The sequence below is a fragment of the Anomaloglossus baeobatrachus genome, chromosome 3, assembly GCF_048569485.1.
Source record: "Anomaloglossus baeobatrachus isolate aAnoBae1 chromosome 3, aAnoBae1.hap1, whole genome shotgun sequence".
NCBI lineage: Eukaryota > Metazoa > Chordata > Amphibia > Anura > Aromobatidae > Anomaloglossus > Anomaloglossus baeobatrachus.
This window is the reverse complement of record NC_134355.1, coordinates 276,972,354-276,999,763: the sequence shown is the minus strand read 5'-3', so window position 1 is coordinate 276,999,763 and position 27,410 is coordinate 276,972,354. Positions and strand designations below refer to the sequence as shown.

The 27,410-nt window shown below is 44.1% G+C and overlaps 1 protein-coding gene across 3 annotated transcripts in view; it reads right to left on the bottom strand.

Moving 5' to 3' along the window:
* Positions 1 to 9,565: 9,565 nt before the first annotated feature.
* Positions 9,566 to 27,410, bottom strand: part of SLC2A12 (solute carrier family 2 member 12) — a 114,336-nt gene continuing 96,491 nt past the window's right edge. Inside the window, exons 5-7 of one of the 3 annotated variants that reach the window (XR_012751627.1) lie at positions 21,726 to 21,830; positions 19,161 to 21,564; positions 9,566 to 13,373 (exon numbers count right to left, since the gene is read on the bottom strand). Coding sequence is in view for 1 of the 3 variants with exons in the window: in XM_075339863.1 (XP_075195978.1) it covers positions 21,746 to 21,830 (85 nt within the window). In the remaining 2 variants the exon portion in view is untranslated. Of the gene's footprint in view, positions 13,374 to 19,160; positions 21,831 to 27,410 lie in introns of all 3 variants that reach the window. The other 2 variants (XR_012751626.1, XM_075339863.1) reach the window with 2 other exon arrangements.

Sequence of the window (27,410 nt, the reverse complement as noted above, 5' to 3'; positions counted from 1 at the left end):
ATCAACTTGAAAATTACCCTGCCATATATGGTGAAACAATTAACTCACCCTTAATGTGGTGGCTGAAATGGCTTCTCTTTGGAGCGACTATGGTGTTAGGTGTAGGGATAAGCAGATGCAGACTATAAAAGTCTGGATCCACGTAGTTTAAAAGATACCCACAGTCCGGGCCCCGGATTTAAATTCCAGCTGTTTAATCCGGATCCAGCACTGAAGAAATTAAAAAAAAATAAACAGAAAATAAGAATGAAGGGAGCGCTTTATACCGTATTTTTCGGACTATAAGACGCACTTTTTTTCCCCCAAATGTTGGGGGAAAGTGGGGGCTGCGTCTTATGGTCTAAATGTAGGGCTGCGGGGAATGAGGGTGCTGCGGTAGAGCGGGTCATCGGGGGCACGAGCAGGCAGTAGCAGCGCCTGCCGTGACCACGTAGGCCCGCTCATTACATATGCACACCCATCCTCCTGCCCATCATCTCTCAGCGCTGAAGCCGGCGCTGAAAGGTGAGCTGGATGATGGGCGGCGGGTGCGCGATACTAAACAGCCAGCCCGCATGATCACCCCTGGCAACTACAGCCCGGATTGATTATGTGCGGCTGTATTCACTGCTCCCCGCACATCATCATCAGAGCGGGGGGGCAGTGAATCAGTATACTCACCGTTCCCCTGTAGCATCGCGATGTCCTGTCTGCCGGCCACACTGTGTGTGGAGACTAGTGGTGCTCACAGCGATGACGTCATCGCTGTGCGCACGTGTCCACACAGCCACGCCGGCACAGACATGAGGACATCGCGATGCTGCAGGGATCATGGCCGGCTCCACACAGCGCTGCCGACACAGACGGGAGGAGGAGCAATGCTGCGTGGAGCGAGGAAAGGTGAATATACAGTTAGGTCCAGAAATATTTGGACAGTGACACAAGTTTTGTTATTTTAGCTGTTTACAAAAACATGTTCAGAAATACAATTATATATATAATATGGGCTGAAAGTGCACACTCCCAGCTGCAATATGAGAGTTTTCACATCCAAATCGGAGAAAGGGTTTAGGAATCATAGCTCTGTAATGCATAGCCTCCTCTTTTTCAAGGGACCAAAAGTAATTGGACATGGGACTCTAAGGGCTGCAATTAACTCTGAAGGCGTCTCCCTCGTTAACCTGTAATCAATGAAGTAGTTAAAAGGTCTGGGGTTGATTACAGGTGTGTGGTTTTGCATTTGGAAGCTGTTGCTGTGACCAGACAACATGCGGTCTAAGGAACTCTCAAATGAGGTGAAGCAGAACATCCTGAGGCTGAACAAAAAGAAAAAATCCATCAGAGAGATAGCAGACATGCTTGGAGTAGCAAAATCAACAGTCGGGTACATTCTGAGAAAACAGGAATTGACTGGTGGTGAGCTTGGGAACTCAAAAAGGCCTGGGCGTCCACGGATGACAACAGTGGTGGATGATCGCCGCATACTTTCTTTGGTGAAGAAGAACTGTTAACAACATCAACTTAAGTCCAGAACACTCTCAGTGAAGTAGGTGTATCTGTCTCTAAGTCAACAGTAAAGAGAAGACTCCATGAAAGTAAATACAAAGGGTTCACATCTAGATGCAAACCATTCATCAATTCCAAAAATAGACAGGCCAGAGTTAAATTTGCTGAAAAACACCTCATGAAGCCAGCTCAGTTCTGGAAAAGTATTCTATGGACAGATGAGACCAAGATCAACCTGTACCAGAATGATGGGAAGAAAAAAGTTTGGAGAAGAAAGGGAACGGCACATGATCCAAGGCACACCACATCCTCTGTAAAACATGGTGGACGCAACGTGATGGCATGGGCATGCATGGCTTTCAATGGCACTGGGTCACTTGTGTTTATTGATGACATAACAGCAGACAAGAGTAGCCGGATGAATTCTGAAGTGTACCGGGATATACTTTCAGCTCAGATTCAGCCAAATGCCGCAAAGTTGATCGGACGGCGCTTCATAGTACAGATGGACAATGACCCCAAGCATACAGCCAAAGCTACCCAGGAGTTCATGAGTGCAAAAAAGTGGAACATTCTGCAATGGCCAAGTCAATCACCAGATCTTAACCCAATTGAGCATGCATTTCACTTGCTCAAATCCAGACTTAAGACGGAAAGACCCACAAACAAGCAAGACCTGAAGGCTGCGGCTGTAAAGGCCTGGCAAAGCATTAAGAAGGAAGAAACCCAGCGTTTGGTGATGTCCATGGGTTCCAGACTTAAGGCAGTGATTGCCTCCAAAGGATTCGCAACAAAATATTGAAACTAAAAATTTTTTTTTGGGGTTTGGTTTATTTGTCCATTTACTTTTGACCTCCTAAAATGTGGAGTGTTTGTAAAGAAATGTGTACAATTCCTACAATTTCTATCAGATATTTTTGTTCAAACCTTCAAATTAAACATTACAATCTGCACTTGAATTCTGTTGTAGAGGTTTCATTTCAAATCCAATGTGGTGGCATGCAGAGCCCAACTCGCGAAAATTGTGTCACTGTCCAAATATTTCTGGACCTAACTGTAAATGCTTATTTATTTTTTTTTTGTGTGTGCCACAGGATGCAGGACATATAGCAGGATGGGGGTATATGAGCAGGATCGGGGTATATGAGCAGGATGATGGCATATGAGCAAGATGATGGCATATAGCAGGATGATGGTATATAGCAGGATGATGGTATATGAGCAGGATGATGGCATATGAGCAGGATGATGGCATATAGCAGGATGATGGCATATAGCAGGATGATGGTATATGAACAGGATGATGGCATATAGCAGGATTATGGCATATGAGCAGGATGATGGCATATGAGCAGGATGATGGCATATGAGCAGGATGATGGTATATGAGCAGGATGATGGCATATGAGCAGGATGATGGCATATATAGCAGGATGATGGCATATAGCAGGATGATGGCATATTGCAGGATGATAGCATATAGCAGGATGATGGTGCATATAGCAGGATGGGGGTATATAGCAGGATGGGAGCACATACCAGGATAGGGGTATATAGCAGGATGCGGCCATATGCCAGGATGGGATATATAGCAGGATAGGATGCGGCCATATGCCAGGATGGGGTATATAGCATGATGCAGCCATATACCAGGATGAGGTATATAGCAGGATGGGAGTACATACCAGGATGGCAGTATATAGCAAGATGGGGCTATACCATGATGAGGGACATATATATATAAGGCAGGAGGATCATTACCAGGATGGGGTACCTTAGTAGAGAATTTGGGGACATTAGCCCCATAATAGTATCAGTAGCCCATCCTCACCCCATAACAGTGTGTCATGACCACATTTTTTGCTTAAAATTTTATTTTCCTATTTTCCTTCTCTAAAACCAGGGTGAGTCTTATGGTCCAGTTCGTCTTATAGTCCGAAAAATACGGTACTTACCGAGGCTCCGTCGCGGCTGTAAACTGCTCCTGTGTCCTCTTCTTCATTTCCTGTGCTGCTCATCATTGCTCATCACATATGCACTGCTTTCCCTGCCCACCATCTGGCCTGGCGTCTGTGATTGGTTACAGTTAGACATGCCCCCAGCCTGTGTGACAGCGTCTGCCTGCAACCAGTCATCGCTCATTGCAGCTCATTCATTCTCTGTTTGCAATCACAGCAGGCAGTCATGCTGTATGGCCGCTCTCTGTGACTGAGATGTAGCAGAGCTGGAATCGCCATGGGACCTCGTGTGGATTACGTCGGACTTGCAGGGGTGTTAATAAAGGGATGAAAGCGGGGTTTTTTTTATTTACTTCCAAACTAAGGATTTTTTTGGTGTCTGTGTTTGTTTACTTTTAGTTACAGATTAGTGATGGGGGTGTCTTATAGACGCCTGCCATCACTAAGATAGGGCTTAGTAGTAGATGTGGGATGTTAATAACCCCTTATAACCCCTATTGCCACTGCACCAGGGAAATAGGAAGAGCCGAGTAAAGCACCAGGCTTGTCACATCTAATGGATGGCTGCAGTATATACATCACAGGAGATGCTGGGGCAGCAGTACATAAATCACAGGAGATGCTGGGGCTGCATTATATACATCACTGGAGATGCTGTGGCATATACCTCACAGGAGATGCTGGGACTATGCCATATACATTACAGGACTGGGGATGTTGGGGTACATATATATCAGGAGATGATGGAGGCATAAATACATCACAGAAGACTCTGAGGCTGTGCCATATATATCACAGGAGATGCTGGGGGCAAGAGTGTCCTATAACGGGTTATATTCTTTTCACCTGGTGGCTGCAGGTTTCCGCATCTGAGTTGTATGATTGACAACATAGAAATCTGCAATCCATGCATCCTTGACTCCCAGTAGAACACAACCTCGCACTTCCATATGATACTTGTGCAAGAATTAATATTTTACTATAATATCAGCTCCTCAATGGTAAAAATGGATCATTCTTGGATCCCCTAATGGAGGCCCATTTCTCACTGGGTAGCTTATTCTTTCTACAGGTTTTTTCAAATACTCTTAGGAAACTGTCTAAGCCTTTATCTTTATCCGTAACACAGAAAGTGCTACTAATTGGGTTTAAATGTATTTGCATCACTGAACTAACTGTTCTGTGGTAGAGAGTGCAGCATTTAGAATCACGCTAACTCCAGCTGGTCTCTCATTTGGCTTGCTTGGCCTGTTGCTCTGAAGCCTGTTGCGCAGCCTCTCACTTGGGTTGTTGCACTAGATTCTAACACTTGCTCAGCTTGCTCAACAAGGCATAATGCACACTATCACTTTGCTTGGTGTTCTCTTAAAACAAACTGCATGCACATTTAGGGGTCACACTCTCCCGTTTACTCAAGAATTTGGACATTTCAGGAACCGGATTCATGATTTGATAATCTGGTGCAATTCTTGTCACTAGCTTCGAAGCCACATTGCACTGGCACTTGCCATGATCTCCAGCCAAGGCACAGAACAACATTTTATTTAGCTTTATCCATCCCAACAATACCCCTCTCCTCACAAAGGCATATCTAATAACAGGAATCGAAATAAAGTTGTGGAATAAGTCTGCACTGCTTTGAATAAACGAAGATCCAAAGAGCTGAGTTAGTTTAACAAGGGTGGTTTTAATTCTACACGTTTCAAAATGTATCTTCACTTTTTTCTCAGGAAAACCACCAAATTGGATTACTGTTTACCAATCAAGTTATTTTCTGCTGAGGTATGCCATCCCACTCTTCTTGAATGGCAGCCCTCAGGTCATTGAGATTCTGGGGTACAGAGTTACAAGCATCTACACAGCAACTCAGATGATCCCATAGGTTTTCCTAAGGGATTCAGGTCTGGAGAAAGTGCAGTCTACTCCATTTGAGGTACCCCTTTCTCAGCAGTCATTCCCTAATGATGCAACCTGAATGAGTTGGAGCATTGTTGTCCATAAAGATGAAATTAGTCTTGCGTTGTTCATTAAGAGGCACAATGACTGGATTAATGAAATTATTCAACTAGTAAGGGTGTATCACTGTACCATTAACAAAGTGTATTGTAGTTCTGTGATGACTAGACACACCTGCCCACACTGTACCACCACAACCAAAGGCTCATCTGGTGACAACAGTGGCTGATGCACAACACTGTCCTTGATGTCTCCAACGTCATTGGCGGACATTATTTCTGTTCAGCATGATATGAATTTCACAACTGAACAGCAATGAGGCCCACTGGTCCATCATTCAGCAAGACAATGACATCATCTGTGCCTGGTGGTGTCGCCAGTGACCCTTTCATGTCATCTTGCTCGCAGACCACACTGATATAAATGGTTTTGAATGGTCTGACTTCACACTTGGGTGCTTTTCACCTCTCTTAAATGTGTTGTGTGGCATTTATCATTCATCATCCGGTTGTTCACAATGAAGTGGCCATCAGGGGGGATGTGGCCAAAAGACTTCCACTTTTATGCCTTTTTGTGACTCATCCAGTCTTTCTGTATCTCTCTTGCAACCTGCTGATGACACTCTGTGACACTCTAAGCTCAGTACCCCTGCATCTGAGAACACCCTGCTTGAAACCTCTCAATGAACTATTGATCAATTGTTAGGTGTTGTCTTGGTCTCATGATCTTAAGTTGTGAACAGCATGGTGAGAGTGAATGCTTAAATACCACTGAATTGCATAAGAAAAAAGTGAAATTTTCCACTTACCTAGGTGGTTGCCTCAAGGTTTATAGGGGCGGTGTGCGAGAACCTCCAAGTCAGCCAGATCTGGTATAGCAGCGGAGCAAGGAAAAATAGAACAATGACTCCAGCACCAGCAAATTAAAAGGTAAAATCTTTATTCCATATTCTTTAAAACAGCAACATTATAATCAAAAACAGAGCATCAGGAATGTACAGAACCTAACGCGTTTTGGACAGGAATTAATAAAAACAAAAAACGTCCTTAATCATAGGACCCATAATTAAGGATGTTTTTTGGTTTTATTCCTGTCTGAAACGCGTTAGGTTCTGTACATTCCTGATGCTGCTTTTTTTAATATAACGTTGCTGTTTTAAAGAATATGGAATAAAGATTTTACCTTTTCATTTGCTGGTTCTGGAGCCATTGTTCTATTTTTCCTTGCTCCGCTTAAATACCAATGCCAATTGAATCCTGAAATGTATTGGGTAATTTGTGGATAAAACATCTGTTGTAAATTTTGTCATTAAGCTTCTTGTTAGAGAACAGTGTGTTGTGCAAAACATACTGAAACATGTACATGAACATGAAGAGTTGGACATGTGCATTCAAAAGTATAGAGAAGGTCAGATTAGGTTCACTTGAAGAGGATAAAGTGAATTTTAGGATTATCCTGAGGTTTCACCTGAAAGCCAAATATACACTGACACGCAAAAGGGTAACAATGTTTTGAACTTTTGAATTTCCGTCTCCATATCTTACCATCCACTGTAGCTTCAAATGGGAAACTACCTTTATTTTATAGACAATGATTTTGGCTATCTCATACATAAATTTGACTTGCTAATATTTAGCATATCATTAGTTATGCGGATTCTTGTCAGGTCATTGCATTGTTACTCTTTTGCTCCAAAGGCTGAGGCCAAATGGGGATTACTGTGAGTCCTCGCATGACACTTTGCTCACGCTCGCAGCACAGCAGGAGCCGAGTGTCATGCGAGTGTCATGGGACTGTCACCTCCATTGCCGGCTGATGCGAGAATCGCACTGCACTCGCATTACACTGGTGTAACAGTAGTGCAATGCGATGTTTCTCTCGCCCCCTTAGACTGGAATGGGTGTGAGTGAAACAGGATCGTATTGCACCCACATCATGCTGCAATTGTTTTTTCAGTTCGATTAAGGCTGAAAAAATATCGCTTCTGGGAGCTGCCCCATACAGTAATATTGGTTTGAGTGGAATGTAGTTTTTTATCACATTCCACTCGCTCCGTATTACTCGCCGTGTGTGCATGGGAGCTACCCCATACAGTAATATTGGTCTGAGTGGAATGCAGTTCTTTATCACATTCCACTCGCTCCGTATTACTCGCCGTATGTGCATGGGAGCTACCCCATACAGTAATATTGGTCCGAGTGGAATGCAATTTTTTAGCACATTTCACTCGCTCCGTATTACTTGGCATGTGTGCTGACCCTAAAAATCTAAATTTATTTTTTTTTTTCATTTTGTTAGTATTTTGTAAATTCACCTTTGGCTTTCAACACTGCCTAAACACTTCTGGGCATGCTCTCAATCAGATTCAAATATGTCTCAACCTAAATCTGATTGCAGGTCTCTTCTACATGTTCCCAATATTGGTGCATACTGGTCAGCTCACTTGGGTATACAAGTGCAGCTCAATTAATAAATCATCAAAGAGTTAATTTATTTCAGTAATTCAGTACAAAAAGGGAAACACATGTGTTTTATAGAGTCATTACACACAGATTGATCTATTTCAAGTGTTTATCTCTGTTAATGTTGATGATTATGGCTTAAGCGGGCTTTACACGCTGCGACATCGCTAATGCGGAGTCGTTGGGGTCACGGATTTTGTGACGCACATCCGGCCGCATTAGCGATGCCGTTGCGTGTGACACCGATAAGCGATTTTGCATCGTTGAAAAACCGTGCAAAATCGCTAATTGGCGACACGGGGGTCCATTCTCAATTATCGTTACTGCAGCAGTAACGAAGTTGTTCCTCGTTCCTGCGGCAGCACACATCGCTGCGTGTGACGCCGCAGGAGCGAGGAAGCTCTCCCTACCTGCCTCCCGGCCGCTATGAGGAAGGAAGGAGGTGGGCGGGATGTTACGTCCCGCTCATCTCCCCCCCTCCGCTGCTATTGGGCGGCGGTTCAGTTACGTTTCAGTGACGTCGCTGTGACGCCGCACGGACCGCCCCCTTAGAAAGGAGGCGGTTCGCCGGTCACAGCGACGTCGCCGGACAGGTAAGTATGTGTGACGGCTCTGGGCGATGTTGTGCGGCACGGGCAGCGATATGCCCGTGTCGCGCAACAGATGGGGGCGGGTACCCACACTAGCGATATCGGGACCGATATCGCAGTGTGTAAAGTAGCCTTTACAGTCAATGAAAACCCAAAAGTCATTATCTCAGAAAATAAGAATATTATATAAGACCAACTGAAAAACTGATTTTAAGCTCAGAAATGTTGGCCTACTGAAAACTATGTACAGTAAATGCACTCAATAATTGGTCAGGGGCCCCCTTTTGCATGAATTACTGCATCAGTGCGGCGTGGCATGGAGGCAATCAGCCTGTGGCACTGCTGAGATGTTATGGAAGCGAAGGTTGCTTTGATAGCAGCCTTCAGCTCATCTGCATTGTTGAGTCTGATGCCTCTCATCTTCCTCTTGACAATACCCCATAGATTCTCTATGAGGTTTAGGTCAGGTAAGTTTGCTGACCAATCAAGCACAGTGATAATGTGGTTATTAAACCAGGTATTGGTACATTTGGCAGTGTGGACAGGTGCCAAGTCCTGCTGGAAAATGAAAATTCCATCTCCAAAAAGCTTGTTGGCAGAGGGAAGCATGAAATGCTCTACAATTTCCTGGTAGACGACTGCGCGGACTTTGGTCTTAATAAAACACAGTAGACCTACACCAGCAGATGACATGGCTCCCCAAACCATCACTCATTGTGGAAACTTCACACTGGACCTCAAGCAGCTAAGATTGTGGTCTCTCCACTCTGCCTCCACCTGTCATGGCACTTACATGATGTAGTTTGGTAATTTTCTTGGCTGAGAGACCAATGTTGATGAGTTGGAGGAAGCAGTGACCTTTGTCTTGGGAATCAACTTAATAACACAATGAGCTATTAGGAAATGTGAGAATAGTGAGAATAGGTTGCAGTTTATGTGGAGACACGGGGCTCAGTGGGTGCTCTCGTCCACTAAAACCCGCCGCCTTTAGAAAGACAGCGTGGCTCAGGGCTCATCCCAACTGAACGCCGGCCTCCTTAACCGTGGGCGTAACACTACTCAGACAACACAGGGTGAGGGAATCACAATAATTAGACTTTATTGGATCCCCAAACAATTAACGGCACATAACACATAACCAGCAAAACACACAAATGTAACAGGCAACAGAGTCTCACCCTTCCGCTGGCTCACCAAGGATTTAGAATGTCCATGCCTCACAGGTTCCAGGGCTACTTACTCCAATCCAGCAGCACCCCGCTTTCGGCGGGCACCCACTGTGACTGGAATAACGCCAGATTTAGGAAGCTGGCTGAGGTCTGCAAAGTCTGTAACAGGTGACTGAACTGTCCCAAGTGTCCTCCTTAGGTAGTCCTGGTATGATGATACAATCCTGGCAGCCGGAGTCGAAATCCCTAGGCTCTGGATATGGTCTCCAACCGGAACCGGAGTCCCTAGATTGAAGCCATAAGATATCCTGATCCTCTAGTCAGCTCCTAAGAGCCTAGACTGGATCCATCAGCATCCATCAACAACAACCTGGTGGCTTAAAGAAATCCCTTTTATAGCCACAGCCTTCCACTTGGATACACTGCGTCCTCATCGATTGGTTGGACAAGATCGCCTCTCCCATTGGATAAATCTCAAGCTGCATGGACAATGTTCATTTAAATGATGTGCATAGAAAGACTGAAGATATCTACATGAAGTCTGCAAGTCACAGACTCGACAATGGCTACTAAGGTAATCACATTAGCAATACACAACTACAATACAATGATTACTGGAAGAGTCTGGAGAAACAATACGTCTGGCTTTCAGTGGCCAACACAATTACATGAGTCAACAAGAGTCTTGTAAAAAAAATGAGGGACTTATCCCCCATCTATAAACAATCTATCATCCTGTCTGGATGAATTTTAAGAAACTTTAACCCAAGAGAGTCCATGTCGTCACAGTTTGTATTATACAGGAAGAAAAAGAGTTTTGTACCACCACAAGCAAAACAATAACAATGCAGTGACATAAGGATGAATCTGCATAACTAATCATATGCTAAACAGTTACAAGTCAAATTTATGTGTGAGATAGCCAAGATGAATTTCTATAAAATGAAGGCAGTTTCATGCTCAAAGCTGTAGTGGATGGTGAGGTATGGAGCCTGAAAGATAAAACTTCAAAACATTGTTACCATTTTCTTCATCAGTATATATATATATATATATATATATATATATATATATATTTATATATATATTTATATATCTGTTGTGACCGCAAATAACCTGAGTGACATCACCACTCATTGCTGCAGCTCATTCTCTGCCTGAAGCTCACAGCGTGCAGTCATCTTCTGTGGCTGCCCGCTGTCACATCAGATGGAGTCGATCTGGAGCCATCATGGAACGTCATATGGATTATGGTGAATCTGGGTGTTTTGGGGGGGGGGGTTTGTATTTTATTTGTGTTAGGTTGACCTAACGGTCACAGCTGTTGCCAGCGATGTCCGAATGCAGAGAGGGTACCGGTGACCCCCCCCCCCTCGGCTACTCCCTTTGCCTCAAATGAAAACAGGCAGACGCTGTTATACACATAAGACTGGAGATGTGTGGCTCTGAATAGAAAGTGTATTATTTTGTTTACATTACAAGGTTATACATAGTTGATTAGGGCGTAACTATGCAACATACATATTCATTAATCTACATTCATTAAGACGTGGATTACATATTCCCAGCAAAAGAAATTAACATAATGACTTATACTCTCATAACAGTCTATGACGTTTCTTCTTCCATAACAAGATGTTTTTAAGTTGTCTCCAAGTCAAAACATTCTGCATCCTTGAGGTTGGTCTCATAGTTTATTACATAAATAAGTCTGGTTTGGTCTTGCAAGGGAGAATGAATTTCTATTATTTTTCAAAGCCAGTGAAAAAGGTTAACTCTTTCCTCACAATCCCCCCTATTGGCGTGATTGATGGACAGGGGGCCATCGAGAAGCTGTGGACTATAGAGAGAGCAGGCTAGCCTCCAGATACTTTCTGAGCCGCGGGTTGCTCAGGGAGTGTCGTCTCATATCCATCACCCAGAGGACTGCCTGCATGCCTCTCGATAGGAGTCTCATCATGATACGCCAAGGTGATTTCTAGAGGAAAGAGTAGAGAAGAGAAAAAAGGCATATTAGTGATTTCATACGGGTGCTGAATAATCATTGTATCTGCTTCAAGCAGCGGGAAAACAAAGCCATTAGCAACTTGAACACTACATAAGCAACTAGTAAACAGAGTAACACTTGGAACACTGATTGCAGTATCCCCATGAACCATCCTCCTATTCCCTTAAACCAGTTTACAGGGTTGAACATTGAGAAGGTATTGCTCCACTATGCATCTGAGCTTCTGAGTACCTCCTCATCATGTTTTTTCCTCAGCTTTTGTATCTCAGTTAAACTGGCTTGGGCTTTTAAGGTTCCTTTTGGATCTATGTAGTGACAACAGCTGGGGCCTATTACTTGGCACATCCCCCTTGGGCTGCAGTGAGGTAATCCAGTACCAAAGTATGTTGGTTGGTTACAATGATTAATTGTCTCTGTATGGCAATGGTACTATTTACTGCTTGGAGAACCTCAAAAATTTGATCAAGATAGTCAGTGCTGTCCACCAACTTATCATACATCTGCATTATCATGGGGTAGATAAAAAGAGAACTGAAAAATTTGTTGACATGACTCATTTGAATCACATGGGGTCGGCCACTAGGCCTGTCTTTGTTGTCTGCTGCTCTCTTTACCAGTAGGTGGAGAAGCATTTTCCCTGCCGGTATATCAGTGGTATTGATAATGAAGGTGGCAGGGGTCAAACGGGCCAAGGTGCAGGCCATTTGTGACTGGTAGCCATTTGTAGGCATTGTAACCACAAACCCAGTAGGTTTGCGGTGGGAAATCCCAGATGGCAGAATGTTGTAATATGAGTCTATGTACTATATCTATAAAGGCCGATATGTTTCTGAGCATACACCATCCGGGAAGTTGGCCTAGGGAACTACAATACCCTGTGGATGGTTCACCACAGGTTTCTCGGCCAGGCACATATGGGTCAGAATCATTGCACTATAAATTTCCGGATTGGGAGTAACAAGTATCATTTGTGCCTTCTGGAAACAATGAATTGTATACCCACCCATGATCATGCAAATGTCTCTCTAACAGCAAGGGTTTAAATGCATCTGTACTGTCAGAGGTTCGCCCAAAACTTATTTTGATTCCTTCTTTTAGAATCTTGCCCATAGTAGGTGTTTTTGTGTAATTACTAGGTACCCAGCTGCTTCCTTCAAAGGCTAAATATTGCTGGGTTCCGGGAAGGCCAGTAGTAAGGTTGCCTTGCCACCAGGGGAAATCTACCCACCCTTCTATTGGTATGGGCACACTAGTGTTCCACAGTTTTTGATACTTGGTGTCATTGACTCATAGTCTATTGTAACAGCCTCCCCATTGGAACACTTCATTTATTGGGACTGGTATGTCTAAGTGTGGCATAGAAGAGGCTGTCACAGGTGCGTGTGTACATATCCAGCAGTCTGTGATCTCAAGTTTTTCAGCTAACACTTCATGATGGGTCTCAAATGAATTCTGCCGTGGTGTAGAAGGCCCCAAAAAGGGAATACACATAGAAATACTTATCAGCAGTATTAGGCCTTCTTGCTGTGGCTGGCATGGACCCATGTCGATCTCCGCTCAAGTTTGATGGAGGTTGGAGTGGTCAGCTGGACAGTCAAAGGCCCTTCGAATCGTGGCTCAAGGGTCTTTCTCACGTGCTTCTTTAGGTAGACCCAGTCACCAGGCTTTAGAGAGTGGGTTCCTGGAACGGCATCAGGATCAGGTAGAGAAGAGTAGACCCTTTGGTGGGTTTCAGTTAGTCTCTTCTGCAGAGAAACAACATAAGACGTTAGGCTATCACATTGCAGGTGTAACTCCTGCGGGAAGTAGCATCCTAATCTGGGTGCACTACCAAAGAGTATTTCGAAGGGTGAGAGCCTGTGCTTTCCCTGTGGGGTAGTCCTTATAGAGTAAAGAGCTATGGGGAGACATTCTGTCCATGGTCTACCAGTCTCCTCCACTGCCTTGGCTAGTTTGAGCTTTAGAGTTCCATTTAACCTTTCCAGTTTCCCTGATGACTGTGGGTGGTAAGGCGTGTGTAAGGCTGACTGAATGCCTAACAGGGCACAGGTGTTCTGGAAAACTTGTCCAGTGAACTGAGTACCTCGGTCTTACTCTATGACTTCAGGGAGTCCAAACCGAGGCACCAGCTCACAGGCCAATTTTTTTGCTGTAATTCGGGCCGTGGCTGAGCTTACAGGGTAGGCCTCTGGCCATCCTGAGTAGAGGTCTACACAGACAAGTACAAACTCGTAGATGCCATGTTTTGGCAACTGTATATAGTCTATTTGTACTCTTTGAAATGGGGCAAACGTCTTTGGCATGTGTCTTTGCGGGGTTTTAGTTAGCTGGCCTGGATTGTGTTGTTGACAGATGTGACAAGCTTTTATTCTCTGGGAGGCATATTGTCTGAAGCCGGGGGCTACCCAATAAGGTTGCATCTTGTTCATGATTGAGTTTGTGCTACCGTGTGTGGGGTAGTGGAGTACTTGGAAAATGGCAGGGAACCAACTGCGTGGCAGGACGGAAAGTCCGTTTAGGCGCCAAATCCTCTCCACCTTTTCTGCCCCCCTTGGCCCGCCATCCGGCCTTTTCTTCCTCAAGGGCATTTTCTTGTGTCTCAAAGAGGTTCTGCATTTCTTCCTCCGTCGTTGACACTGTTTCCGTCTCCTTCAAAGGGAGTAAGGCTGCTTGTTTTGCTGTTCGATCGGCCAAGCGATTTCCCCTTGCCTCGGATGTTTGAGCCTTGGTGTGGGCAGCAACCTTTATGATTACTAGCTGCTTTGGTATCAAGGCTACTTCCATTAGTTTCTTCACTGAGGCTCCATGCCTGATGGGATTTCCTGTTGCTGTGAGGAATCCTCTAGTCTGCCAGATAGTGCCAAAATCGTGCACAATGCCGTATGCATAGGCTGAGTCCGTGTAGATGTTCGCTGTTCGTTCTTCCAGAAACTCAATTGCCCAGATGAGAGCAAGAAGTTCTGCTTCTTGAGCAGATATGCGTGGAGGTAGCGGTTGTTTGGCTAAGACTGCATATAGAGTCACTACTGCAAATCCGGTGTGGAACTTGCCTGCTTCATCAGCGTATCTGCTACCATCCACAAGAAGTTCAAAGTCTGGATTTGTAAGCGGTGTTGCCTGAATATTGTGCAGGGGCTTTGCCTCATGTTCAATGAGTTCCTGATAATCATGGTCAAATGGTGCGCTGGTACGTTTGTCACTCTCTTCTTCTGTCCCCCCTTCTAAACTTGTGAAGATCAGCAGATCAGCAAGGTTTAGACTTGTAACTCGAGCAAATGAGATGTTTGGGGGTAGCAGCAGCGTGCACTGAAGTCTGACTTGTCTTGCCATGGAGAGGTGTTTCAGCTGCACTTGATTGAGAACAGCATAGATGTCATGGCTGGTAAGGATGGTAGTCGGGAAATCGAGTGAGATTTCAGATGCTTTCTGCAGTATGTTTGAAACTGCTGTAATAGCACGGACACAGGTTGGTGCTGCTTTGGTGACGTTGTCAAGTTGAGAGGAGTAGTACCCGATTATGTGATGTTTGTACGTCTTCTGGGTGAGTACTCCTATGGCAAATCCTTGAAGCTCTGCTACGAACAGATTAAAGGTGAGATCATAGTTTGGTAGTGCCAGAGCAGGTGCATCAATCACTAGTTCCTTGAGCTTTTGAAAGTTTTGTCGAGCTTCCTCTGTAAGGGAGAAAGGAACATTCTTTGTGCAATCATACAGCGGTTGCATGAGTAGCGATGCATTAGGAATCCACTGTCTGCAGAATGATATTAGTCCTAAAAATCCTCTCAGCTGTTTGAGATTCCTAGGAATGCTTGCTTTCCTGATAACTTCTTGTCTGTCCGGGCTGAGGTGTTTTTGTCCCGCAGAAAGGCAATGACCCAGGAAAGTGATCTTCGTTTTGCAGAATTGCAATTTATCTCTGCTTGCTTTGCATCCTACTTCTGCCAGAAAGGTAAGAAGGCTTATTGAAGCCGTTTTACATTTTTCTTCACTGGGGCAGCACAGTAGTAAATCATCCACGTACTGAAGAAGGACACAGTGTTCAGGGGGCTCCCAGCCCTGAAGCACATTGTTCATTGCCTGAGTATATTGCGTAGGAGAATGTTGCATACCTTGGGGCAGGTGTGTCCATGTATATTGATTTTGCTTGTGCGTGAATGCAAAGAAATCTTGGCATGCTGGGTCCAGTGGTACTGAGAAAAAAGCATTAGCAAGGTCTATGACTGTGTAATGGGTGGGTGTAGCCGGCACCTGTGTGAGCAGCGTATGTGGATTTGGTGCAACAGGGGTGAAGGGCTCCAGTATTGAGTTCACTGCCCTCAGATCGTGTACCATCCGGTACGTAACTGGGTCACCTTTTTTTACTTGTCTCTTCTTAACAGGAAACAGCGGAGTGTTGTAAGAAGACTTGGTAATTCTGAGGGCTCCCGACTTCAGCAGTTCTTTTATTTGGTAATCCAGGGCAGCTTCCTGTTGAGCATTGAGAGGATATTGTCTCAGCTGCGGTGGTGCAATTTCAGGTTTGACTGAAACTTTTACAGGGGGCATGGGAAATGTGGCGAGGTCAGTTTTTGATGTGGACCAGAGTTTTGCAGGAACTTGTAAAAGTATTTGATCCGTGTTTACTTCACGTGTAACATCAGATTCTGGTTGATCTTCGATCATCTGGAGGGTGCACAGGACTTCTTCTGGGATATCTTCTGGAATTTGCAGGATAGCAGATCCATCTTCATTGTAGACAATCTGAGCTTGCAGTCTTAATAGTAGATCTGCTCCCACTAGGGCATCTCCACCCAGGGGGGACACTAAGAATTTAGACACGAACATGTGTGGTCCCAGTTTCACCTTCAGTGGATGTGTTATTGGGATTATCTGGGCTTGTCCATCAAATCCGGATACTACAGTAGCTTCAGATGAGATGGATCCTTCAGGCACCAGGTTCCTGGGGAGTACGGAGCGTGAGGCTCCTGAGTCCACCAAAGCTCTTATTTCCTTGTTGCCAATGTGAAGGGGGACGTGTATAAATGGACCTCTGGCATCCCTATCCCGTGCTGCCGCAAGTCAGGCAGTCTTCTCCTCCTGATTCTTGGGTTGGTTTTGAGCGTCCCTCTTCTTCTTTCTACAGTCTCTGATCACATGTCCTCTGATTCCACAATAGTAGCAGGTCGGTGCTTTCCTTCTTGTACCTTCTGGCTGACCGTCCACTGCTGCTATGACAACTTTCTTGTTGCTCCTTTTATCCTTTGCATCAGTTTCTAAGCCACTTGCTTTGTTGACTAGAAGATCTATGTCTTCCATGTTTCTCCATTCTGGGCAACACGCTTTCAATCTTTCTGCCAGAGGTGCATGTATTCCATCCATGAAGAATCTTACCATCAGGCTACATATTGCGGCTGCTTGTATGTCCAGCCCTTCATCTGCGAATGACTGCATCAATCTGTAGTAAAATGAGCTGACATTCTCCACAGGACCTTGGTGCACTGGTCCCATTGTGCCCTTAGTTCTTTGCTCCTGGGCGCAGAAGAGATTGAAGGCTGCTTTACACGGTATGACCGATTGTGCAATTTCACAATCGATCGTACCCGCCCCCGTCCTTTTTGCGGCACGGGCAAATCGCTGCCCGTGTCGCACAAAGTCGGTAACCCCCGTCACACGTACTTACCTCTCATGCGACCACACTGTGGGCGGCGAACGTCCACTTCCTGGAGTGGGAGGGACGTTTGGCGTCACAGCGACGTCACACGGCCGCCGGCCAATGGAAGCAGAGGGACGGAGATGAGCGGGACGTAAACATCCCGCCCACCTCCTTCCTTCACATAACCGGCCGCGTGACAGGTGAGCTGCTGTTCATCGTTCTCGGGGTGTCACACGGAGCGGCATGTGCTACCACGGAAACGATGAACAACAAAATTAAACAATATTATGGAACCTAACGACCAGTACATGACTCACGATTTGTGAGCGATACTGCGTCGCTAGGAGGTGTCACACAGGCCGGCATCGCCAGCGATGCCGGATGTGCGTCACAAAAACCGTGACCCCGACGATCTATCGCACGATAGATTGTCTGGTGTAAAGCAGCCTTGAGTCTTATCATGAAGTCTTGGCCCGATTCCACATTACGGGTATCGTCCGGAACATGTCCTGTCAGGGGGGCAGTGAGTTTGGCATACAGTTCGGGAGACATTTTAACTCTACACAAAACTTCCATGTCCAACCAAGTGCTTCTGTAGGAGACCTGTATTTGGTTCAGGTAACGTGAAAAACTGACTGGGTTTCTAGTCGGGTCTGGAGCATTTTGCAGGAAAGCCATCTGCTCGCCTGGAGTCCAGGGTACGTAGTCATCATACGTACGAGGAACTGCATCTCTGGGAGCATCTGGGTTTTGTGGATTAACAGGTGGTCTTATCAGGACTCTTCTTTCCACTACGGGATAAAGAGGCACTGGTGCTGTGGCTTGTAGCTTGTGCTGTGGGGCTCCACAGGCCAGGTACTTTTCACTCCAGTCCGGATTTTGTTGGCCACAGTTTGTGCAGGTCCATTCCGGGGATCCTGCTATTTTTGGAGTTGTTCCAGGAGTAGCGGACAGGTACGGAGGAGGCTGCTGATCCTTATTATCCTTCTTCCCAGCTTCTTCCCAAGTGTCTGATTCTTCATGGTATATCCAACCTTGATTGTGGGCTGTTTTTGCAATGTCAGAAAGAGTTCTGACCAGTTTAGTCCATGATTTATCTGCTATGACTCCTGCTCTAGTAGCTCTTATTGTGTCCCATTTGTTGGGATCCAATTGATCTTTCCCCTTCAATCCAAATGTCTTAAAGACTTCCTTGGACTGACTGGCTGTTCTTTTGCCATGATAACACGTAATGAGATGTTGCAGGGTGCATCCAGCTCTTCTGTCTTTTGCTATTCCTTGCCCCATTCTTCGTCTATCTTCTTCAGCTTTTAGACCCTTGAACGTCCTTTGGACTAAACCTACCTATCCTGGAAGTACTCAGAGACTAACTCCTTATTTGTATTCCTACCTAACGTGATGTCTAGAACCACCTTTCCTGGAAGTACCCAGAGACTGACTCTTGATCTGTATTCCTACTGAAAGGGGGTGTCCTAACTGTTCAGAGGGGGCTGAATATGTTGAATGGCGCTGGGTTACCGTTCTTGTACCAAAGGTACACTCTATATCCGATAGCAATGGCAAACAGGGCTATTCCCACTAACACTAGGGCAGTGAACATCACATGGACAGAGCAGGTACACTATTCCCTTTCAACACTCACTGATGTATGGGATCTATGACAACCAACAAGGACAACAGCACAGAAGCAAACCGCAAGAGAGCAGACACACAGAGATAAAGCACAGAGGGGCAAAGAAACAGACAAGGCACAGAAAACATCTGCTGGCAAGGCTCTCTCAGAGTTCAGTAGAAACCCGCCAATAACCCAGTATCTACTCACAGTGTACCTCTTGCACGTTGAGGAGGGAACTGAACAGAGATGGGGAGCATAAAGAGAAAAATAAGGTTCAACTCTTACCTGGCCAGGTGTTTCTGGTCCCCACGTCTGGTCACCTCCCCCTCGGCTTGGCAAGACAGTTCACTACGTCCTGGGATTACAAACACGGGTCCCTGCTTTTCGGGCACCAGATAATGTTAGATTGACCTAACGGTCACAGCTGTTGCCAGCGAAATCCGAATGCAGAGAGGGTACCGGTGACCCCCACCTCGGCTACTCCCTTTGCCTCAAATGAAAACAGGCAGACGCTGTTATACACATAAGACTGGAGATGTGTGGCTCCGAATAGAAAGTGTATTATTTTGTTTACATTACAAGGTTATACAAAGTTGATTAGGGCGTAACTATGCAACATACATGTTCATTAATCTACATTCATTAAGGCGTGGATTACATATTCCCAGCAAAAGAAATTAACATAATGACTTATACTCCCATAACAGTCTATGACGTTTCTTCTTCCATAACAAGATGTTTTTCAGTCGTCTCTAAGTCAAAACATTTTGCATCCTTGAGGTTGGTCTCATAGTTTATTACGTAAATAAGTCTGGTTTGGTCTTGCAAGGGAGAATGAATTTATATTATTTTTCTAAGCCAGTGAAAAAGGTTAACTCTTTCCTCACATTTGAAATAAAGGATTTTTTTGGTGTTTGTGTTTATTTCTTTTCACTTACAGATTAGTATTGGGGGGTCTCATAGATGATTCCCATTACTAATCTAGGGCTTAGTGGCAATAGTGGGCTGTTATAAACCCCTTATTACCCCAATTGCCACCGCACCAGGGCAATTGGGAAGAGCCAGGTAAAGTGCTGTGATAGTTGCATCTAATGGATGCGACAATCCTGGGCGGCTGCAGACTGCTATTTTTAGGCTGGGGGCCCAATAAGCAGAATACCAGCCCCCAGCTGTTGAGCTTTATCATGGCTGGGTATCAAAATTGGGGGAACTGCACACCAGTTTTTAAAATTATTTATTTAAATTTTATTTTTTTTTAAAAGTCGCATGCGGTCCCTCTTATTTTGATACACAGCATGAGATAAGCCTATAGCTGGAGGCTGCAGCCTGTATTCGTATGCTTTATCTGTGTTGGTATCATAATATGGAGGGACTTTATGCCATTTTTTTCATTTATGTATTCTAACTCCAATTTACAGTGACCCACAGACAGGGTCTGTGATTGCAAGCAATCAGACACGCTGTCACACAGTCTGGGATTGCTGTCTGACTCCAATCAATCATAGCCGCCAGGACTGCTAGTAGGCAGGGGAAGCAATGAATATGTATGAGGCTAACGAGTGGCCCCAGAAGAAGAGTAAGCAGCCTGTAAGCAATTACAGCCATGCTGGAGACTCGGAAAGTATAGCGCTCTTGCTTTATTTTTATTTTTCCTTTAATGATTTTGTTTCTTGAGTTGCCAGATCAAAACCATTAGCCGGAGGTCCCTGAGAACTCTGGGCCCAGGCCTAACACCCGGATACTTTTGAAACCACGCGGATCCGGACTTTTACAGCCCTTGACCACCCATCACTAATAATGAGGAAGCACACAGACATACCATTTGGGCTTTGAGTCACTTCCTAGGTAATGAGATTACCTCAAAGATGAGATTTAAAGTAGTGACCTCCAGATGAAGTTTCACCAAAAACGCACGTCAGGGCTGGTGGCATTCGAGTAGGAAAGTATTGTGGGTATATGCATATTTCGCATATATTTCATTATTACACCAACTTTGGGTTCTGTTGTTATTAAGTTACATTACTCATACTCGTACATACTGTATGTTTGTGCAAAGGCACACTAATTTATCTACTCAAGTCTCTTTCCTGCTATGTATGATGCGGTTATAGAATTGTGTCCCCTTTCGGATCTGTTTTTAACCACTAGTTTATATTTTTTTATACATATCATGCTCATTAGTATTTCTTTTAGATATTTGGCAGTTATTATAACAAGGTCTAAGCTCTTAAGGTGTTGTATTATGCACAGCGGCATGAAACTTTTTTCTCCAGCAGTTATCATGATATAACTGATCCATAATGATCTGTTCGGGGTTTCCTTATTGATATATAATTAAACCATCAGCATGTGGACCAATGTAATAAAATGTAAAGCGTTTTGAAGATGTCTTTTTATTGTAAAAATCAAAGGTTGTTTTATACTTCTTGATGACAATCACACTACAATATGTAGTTCATACAATAATGGATCATTAGGTAATATACTCTGATTTAAATACCGTTCATTGTGCTAGCAGCATGTTGTGTAGAGAACAGTACTAGGAATAATCGTGTGGATCATTATGCAATCGTATCAGCAATATCAAATGATTATACAGCAGAAAAAGGGAAACAATCTCGGCAAAGCTAGTCATTACTTGCCATAGTGCAAAGTCTCAGAAATATTTCATTTTGTCTTCCAGAATGACCTACAAAGTATTTACAGAAATGATAAACAATATAATTTATAACTCTTGAACTCGTTGCGGTATTTTAATTTCTAAAAGTAAATAATGAAACAATATTTATAGTTAAATTAAAGCAAATATTGCAACTTCTTCGAGAATCTAAACCAGGGGCGTCTTCTTACTTATTGCTCAGATGTGATCGCTAAGTAGTATTCTGAGAAAGTTCCATTGGCACCAACTTCTGTCTGCTTCTACTTCTGTAGCAAAACGAATGGCACACGTAACTCCTGAAAAATAATTATATAGTTAATCATGTGATGAAGACAGTGATACATTCATTGCTGTAGGTCGAAGTCTGCAAATGGCTTGACGTAGCGGGTTACCACTTACATAATGTAGAGCAGTGGGAATGTTATTGCACTATATTATTTTTCACTCTATACTTGCTTTTTCTTTGACATCACGTTTAAGCTAAAAAAAATACTTGCATTACCCATATAGGAAATTATTGGATTCAATTAAAGGAATGTATATCAAAGAAAATCCAGCGCAATCCTCGGGGTATGTTAAAAAGTCCAAGATTTTTTGGAAGATTTCCATTAACCCCTTCACGACCTTGGACGGATCTATCCGTCCAGGATCGTGTCCCGTTAAGCCCCGCCCCCTGCCGCGGGCAGGCGGCGTGGATCGGCACACATATCAGCTGTTTTCAACAGCTGACATGTGTGCCTGCTAGCCGCGGGTGGAATCGCTTCCACCCGCGGCCATTAACCCCTTAAATCTTGCTGCCAAAGTCTGGCAGCAAGATTTAAATGCGCGCGGCCATGTTTGTTACTCACCGCCGCCCCCACCGGAAGTCACGTGTGTTATCACGTGACTATCGGTGGTTGCCATCGTAGCACAGGGTCATGTGATGACGCCTGCTGCTACGATGTTTCACTTTCATTTTCCCTCGGCCGAGAGCAGAGGGAAAACCAAAGTGACTGAATCTGCTGATTACAGCGGTATTGCTGTGATCAGCAGATAGCGATCAGCAATCGGATTGCTGATCGCTATAGCCCCCTAGGGGGACTAGTAAAATAAAAAAAAAAGTAAAAAAAAAAGTTTTAAAAAATAAAAAAAAAAAAAAACCTAAAAGTTCAAATCACCCCCCATTCCCCCCATTGAAAATTAAAGGGTTAAAAAATAAATAAATATACACATATTTGGTATCGCCGCGTTCAGAAATGCCCGATCTATCAAAATATAAAATCAATTAATCTGATTGGTAAACGGCGTAGTCGCAAAAAAATTCCAAACGCCAAAATTACGTTTTTTGGTCGCCGCAAGTTTTACGCAAAATGCAATAACAGGCGATCAAAACGTAGCATCTGCGCAAAAATGGTACCATTATAAACGTCAGCTCGAGACGCAAAAAATAAGCCATCACTGAGGCATAGATCCTTAAAAATAAGAACGCTACGTGTTTTGGAAAATGGCGCAAAACGTGCGCCACTTTTATTGGACAAACTTGTGAATTTTTTTTAACCCCTTAGATACAAGTAAACCTATACATGTTTGGTGTCTACAAACTCGCACTGACCTGAGGCATCACATAGATACCTCAGTTTTACCATATAGTGAACATGGTGAATAAAATATCCCAAAAACTATTGTACGATCACACTTTTTTTGCAATTTTTCCGCACTTGGAATTTTTTTGCCGTTTTCCAGTACACTATATGGTAAAACTTATGGTTTCATTTAAAAGTACAACTCGTCCCGCAAAAAACAAGCCCTCATATGGCAAGATTGATGGAAAAATAAAAATGTTACGCCTCTCAGAAGAAGGGGAGCAAAAAACAAAAACGCAAAAACGGAAAGTGCCCGGGGGCTGAAGGGGTTAAAATACAGCGGTTTGGCAGAAAATAGAAGGGGATATACCTCATTGAACTACGCGTTTCAACACATAGTCTTAGCTCTGAAGTGTGTGAGGAAATCTACACTAACAAGTGCAAGAGGAGAACCTTCAGTACATACAGTTGGTTATAGTAGGTGCCATAAATCATGTCCCCTACACAACAAAGATGAAGTGTACAGCCACTTAAATTGTCATTGCATGTGCATCATTACAACCATTAACAGCAAAATCTATGTAGAACAAATAATAGACAAGGATAACACAAGTAAACACAAAATGCAGTTTATAATTAAAGGTCTTTATTATTAAGGGAAAAAGAAATTCAAACCTTCAGGGTCACTGAAACGTAATAACTGGTTGGGCCAGCCTTAGCAGCAATAACATGTTCCATTTACCACAGCAAGTCTTCCAGGTCCTGATGCAGGAAAACAGCCCAAGACCATCCCATTAACACCGCCATATTATACTTTTGGTATGATGTTCCTTTTCTGAAATGCTATGTTACTTTTACGCCAGATGTAAAGGAACATACAGCTTCCAAAAAGTTCAACTTTTGGTTTGTCAGTCCACAGAGTATGCTCCCAAAAGTCTTGGGCATCATCAAGATGTTTTCTAGTAAAACTGAGACAAGACTTTATGTTCTTTTTGCTCAACAGTGGTTCTCGTCTCATAACTCTGCCATGCAGGCCATTTTTGCCCAGTCTCTGTCTTATATTGGAGTCATGAACACTGCGCTTAACTGAGGCAAGTGAGACCTGCAGTTCTTTGGAAGTTGTTGTAGGGTCTTTTGAGACCGCGTTCTTGGGGTAATTTTGATCGGCTGGCCACTCTTGGGAAGGTTCACCACTGTTCCATGTTTTTGCCATTTGTGGATAATGACTGTATCAGTAGTTTGCTGGAGTCCCAAAGCTTTAGAAATGGCTTTATAACCTAATTCAGACTGATAGATCTCAATTACTTTGTTTCTCACTTGAATTTCTTTGGATTGGGGCAAGATGGCTAGCTTTTGAGGATCTTTTGGTCTACTTCACCTTGTCAGGCAGGTCCTATTTAAGTGATTTCCTATATATTTCTGCAGGATGACAGGATCCTCTGATATGCCTCACAAGGACTAGACATATCATTATCCTCGGGCATTCTATTTTAATTGGAGACTGCTGGACAGGTGCCCCTTATTGGGGGACGTTTTTCAGTCCCTTGACCCCTGATGAACCCTAATGCCTGGATGAAAACGTGTCAGGTTACTGAGGAATATATTGGGGACCTAAGGCCTGGACTATTCATGTGGGGATCACACTTACACAATAAGTATCTCTCTTGGGGCCATGCTTATAAGATTTTTGCAAACGGTCTTGGGTGGACTTATTTTTGTAACTTGACCTGTCAATACACCTGGTTGTGATAGCTGGCCTGAGTGCTGACCTGTGACCTAGGTCCCCACTAAGGTCATTATTCTTTTTCACCAGTATTCATTTCTATATGATCTTCCTGACTTGTAAATATGTTGATTGTTTACATAACATATACATACTAATCTCATGGCAATTTACAAAGTGTACCTGTATGGGTGTACATGTATTATGTCTTTTACCTGCACTTTTTGAGGTTTGATGGAGGGTGATTTATCAGTGATAGCTCAGGGTGCAACAGGGATGCCCGACAAGGAATGGGGTCACCATAAAATCTAGGGTGATTTAACCTCCATTGTCAGGCAGGTTGAGGCTAGGGTGAGGCCCTCGCCACTCTTGAATATATCAAGTAATTCCCGTTCTATAAAGTCACTTCCTGTGGCCCCCACTGCCTATCTGTCACAAATTACCCTTGTGTAGCATTTACACACCACTATTTTCTGTTTGTGGTATGTTTGCTGGGGATTTTAGTACATACAAATAAAATATCAATGTTTTTAGAGGTTGTTTGTTTTTGGTCTGTCTGTGACGCCCCTGATCTAATCAGGGTGTCACGGGAACTGCACTCCTTTTTCTTACGGTACAGAACTCATCCTCCATGTTTCTGGGATCCTAACTATTGGTATTGCTTCCATCAGCATTCAAATCCTAGCCACAACTCACACCACACCCTGTCAGGCACATCAGTGGGTGGTCTAGCTGGAAAAGGGCCACCCTAGGCCTCAGGCAGACTGGTGGGAGGGACATAGTGAGTTGAGTAGTAGCCCTCAGAGAGTGAGAAGCTGAGGGAGTTGTAGCTCCCTGGGAAACTTTGGTTAGGTCGCAGACGGTGGTCTGGGACCGGAGGAGTCGGAGACCCGGTCGCAGGGTATTGTAGAAGGGTGCCCAGACTTAGTTTTGGAGAACGGTTGGCACTGGAAATTCTAATAACTGGACCGGTACCAAGCATGGCAGGGTACTGGACCCTAGATCAGGGAGTAGCTTCATGCAACCGGATAATTAACCTGTGGAGGATAGTCTCTTTATGAACTTTCCCCAAGAGCTCAGAGATCGAAGGCACCAACACAAGGAGGGGGATAGGGCTTTCCAGCTTATGCAGCCCACTGAAATCCCAAGTGTCAGCCATCGAGAGCACTGCTCCTCTATTTAACCATAGGGAGCAGGACCCAGACAGCTTCAGGCCGAGAGGTCACTCAGAAATGTTTAAACACAAGTGCATGGAGGCAGGTTCCAGACCGCCAGCAATACCAACGGGGACAGATTTCCGGACGAGCTCCCCAGAGTGGCAGTGGCACCCAGAGACTTGGTTTACTCCTGTGTCAGAGTCTGCTTAATGGTCGCACGAACATCTACACGGCCTGAGTGAGTATGCTGCTCTACCCTGAGTCTGCCCACCTGGCCTGCACCACGCTTCCCTACACCTCCACCATCCAGAGAGTCCCGGGGCCTCCCTTACCCATGGAGGGAACGTCATCTAGCTGCCCCACTCCATCTCCCCCGGGTACTACCATCGGCAGCGGCGGTACTCCCCTTACCGCGAACCTCGGGTGGCATCACAAAAACTAATCCCCTGTAAATAACCCCCTTTTATTTTCTAGTGGCCGCGAGCCCCCGGGTCCGGAGACCCTCGAGCCACAGCAATCCCGGATCCGAGCAGTCCAACTGCTGCAGGGGCGGTACACCTCCTTATGAGCATACCTCTGGTACCTTGAGTATACTTTGGTATCTGAATAGGTAATTCAGTAATCAGGCCTGGCTGTGGCTAAGGAAATTTAACTCAGTTCCCAAAGGTGTGATAAACCAGAGTTAATTTATGTTTTAAAAGAGGGGGGGGGGGTGTAATCACACTTTCACACAGTGCCCTGTGGGTTTGGATTTCTTTTTCCCTTAAAAATAAAGACCTACACTTATAAACTGCATTTTATGTTGTCTTTGTCTAATATTTAAATTTGTTTGGTGATCTGAAACATTTAGGTGTAACAAACATGCAAAAAAATAAGTAATCAGGAAGGGGAAACAATTTTTCACACCACTGTATAAAAATTTTTAAATCACTTTCCCCCCATACGTAAATAGCAAAATGAAAAAAAAATAAATGTGGCATTACTGCCTGCCTAATTGCCTGAACTAATAAATTGTAAACATATTTATCCCATATAGTGACCACTGAAATGGATTTAAAAAAATGTAACACCATAATTGCTGTCTTTCAGTTTCTGCAATTCTCAATGCAAATGAGAATTAAAATGCATTAAAAAAACAATCAAATTGTCATATATACCACATAGTGGAATCAATAATAATTTCTACTCAATGTACAAAAGTCAAGACCTCACACAGCTTTATCGACAAAGCAAAAAGTTCACATTTTTTTACACCACTGAGATAAAAAAACCTTTAAAGGTTGCATATCCCCATAATCATACGGACCTGGAAAATCCTATTGGATTCATTAGCAGAATGAATTTTATAAAAAATAAAACTGCAAAAACTAAGGCAGAATTGTGTTTGTTATTACTATTTCACAGGTTCACAGGACCTTTAATTTCTTTCTATTT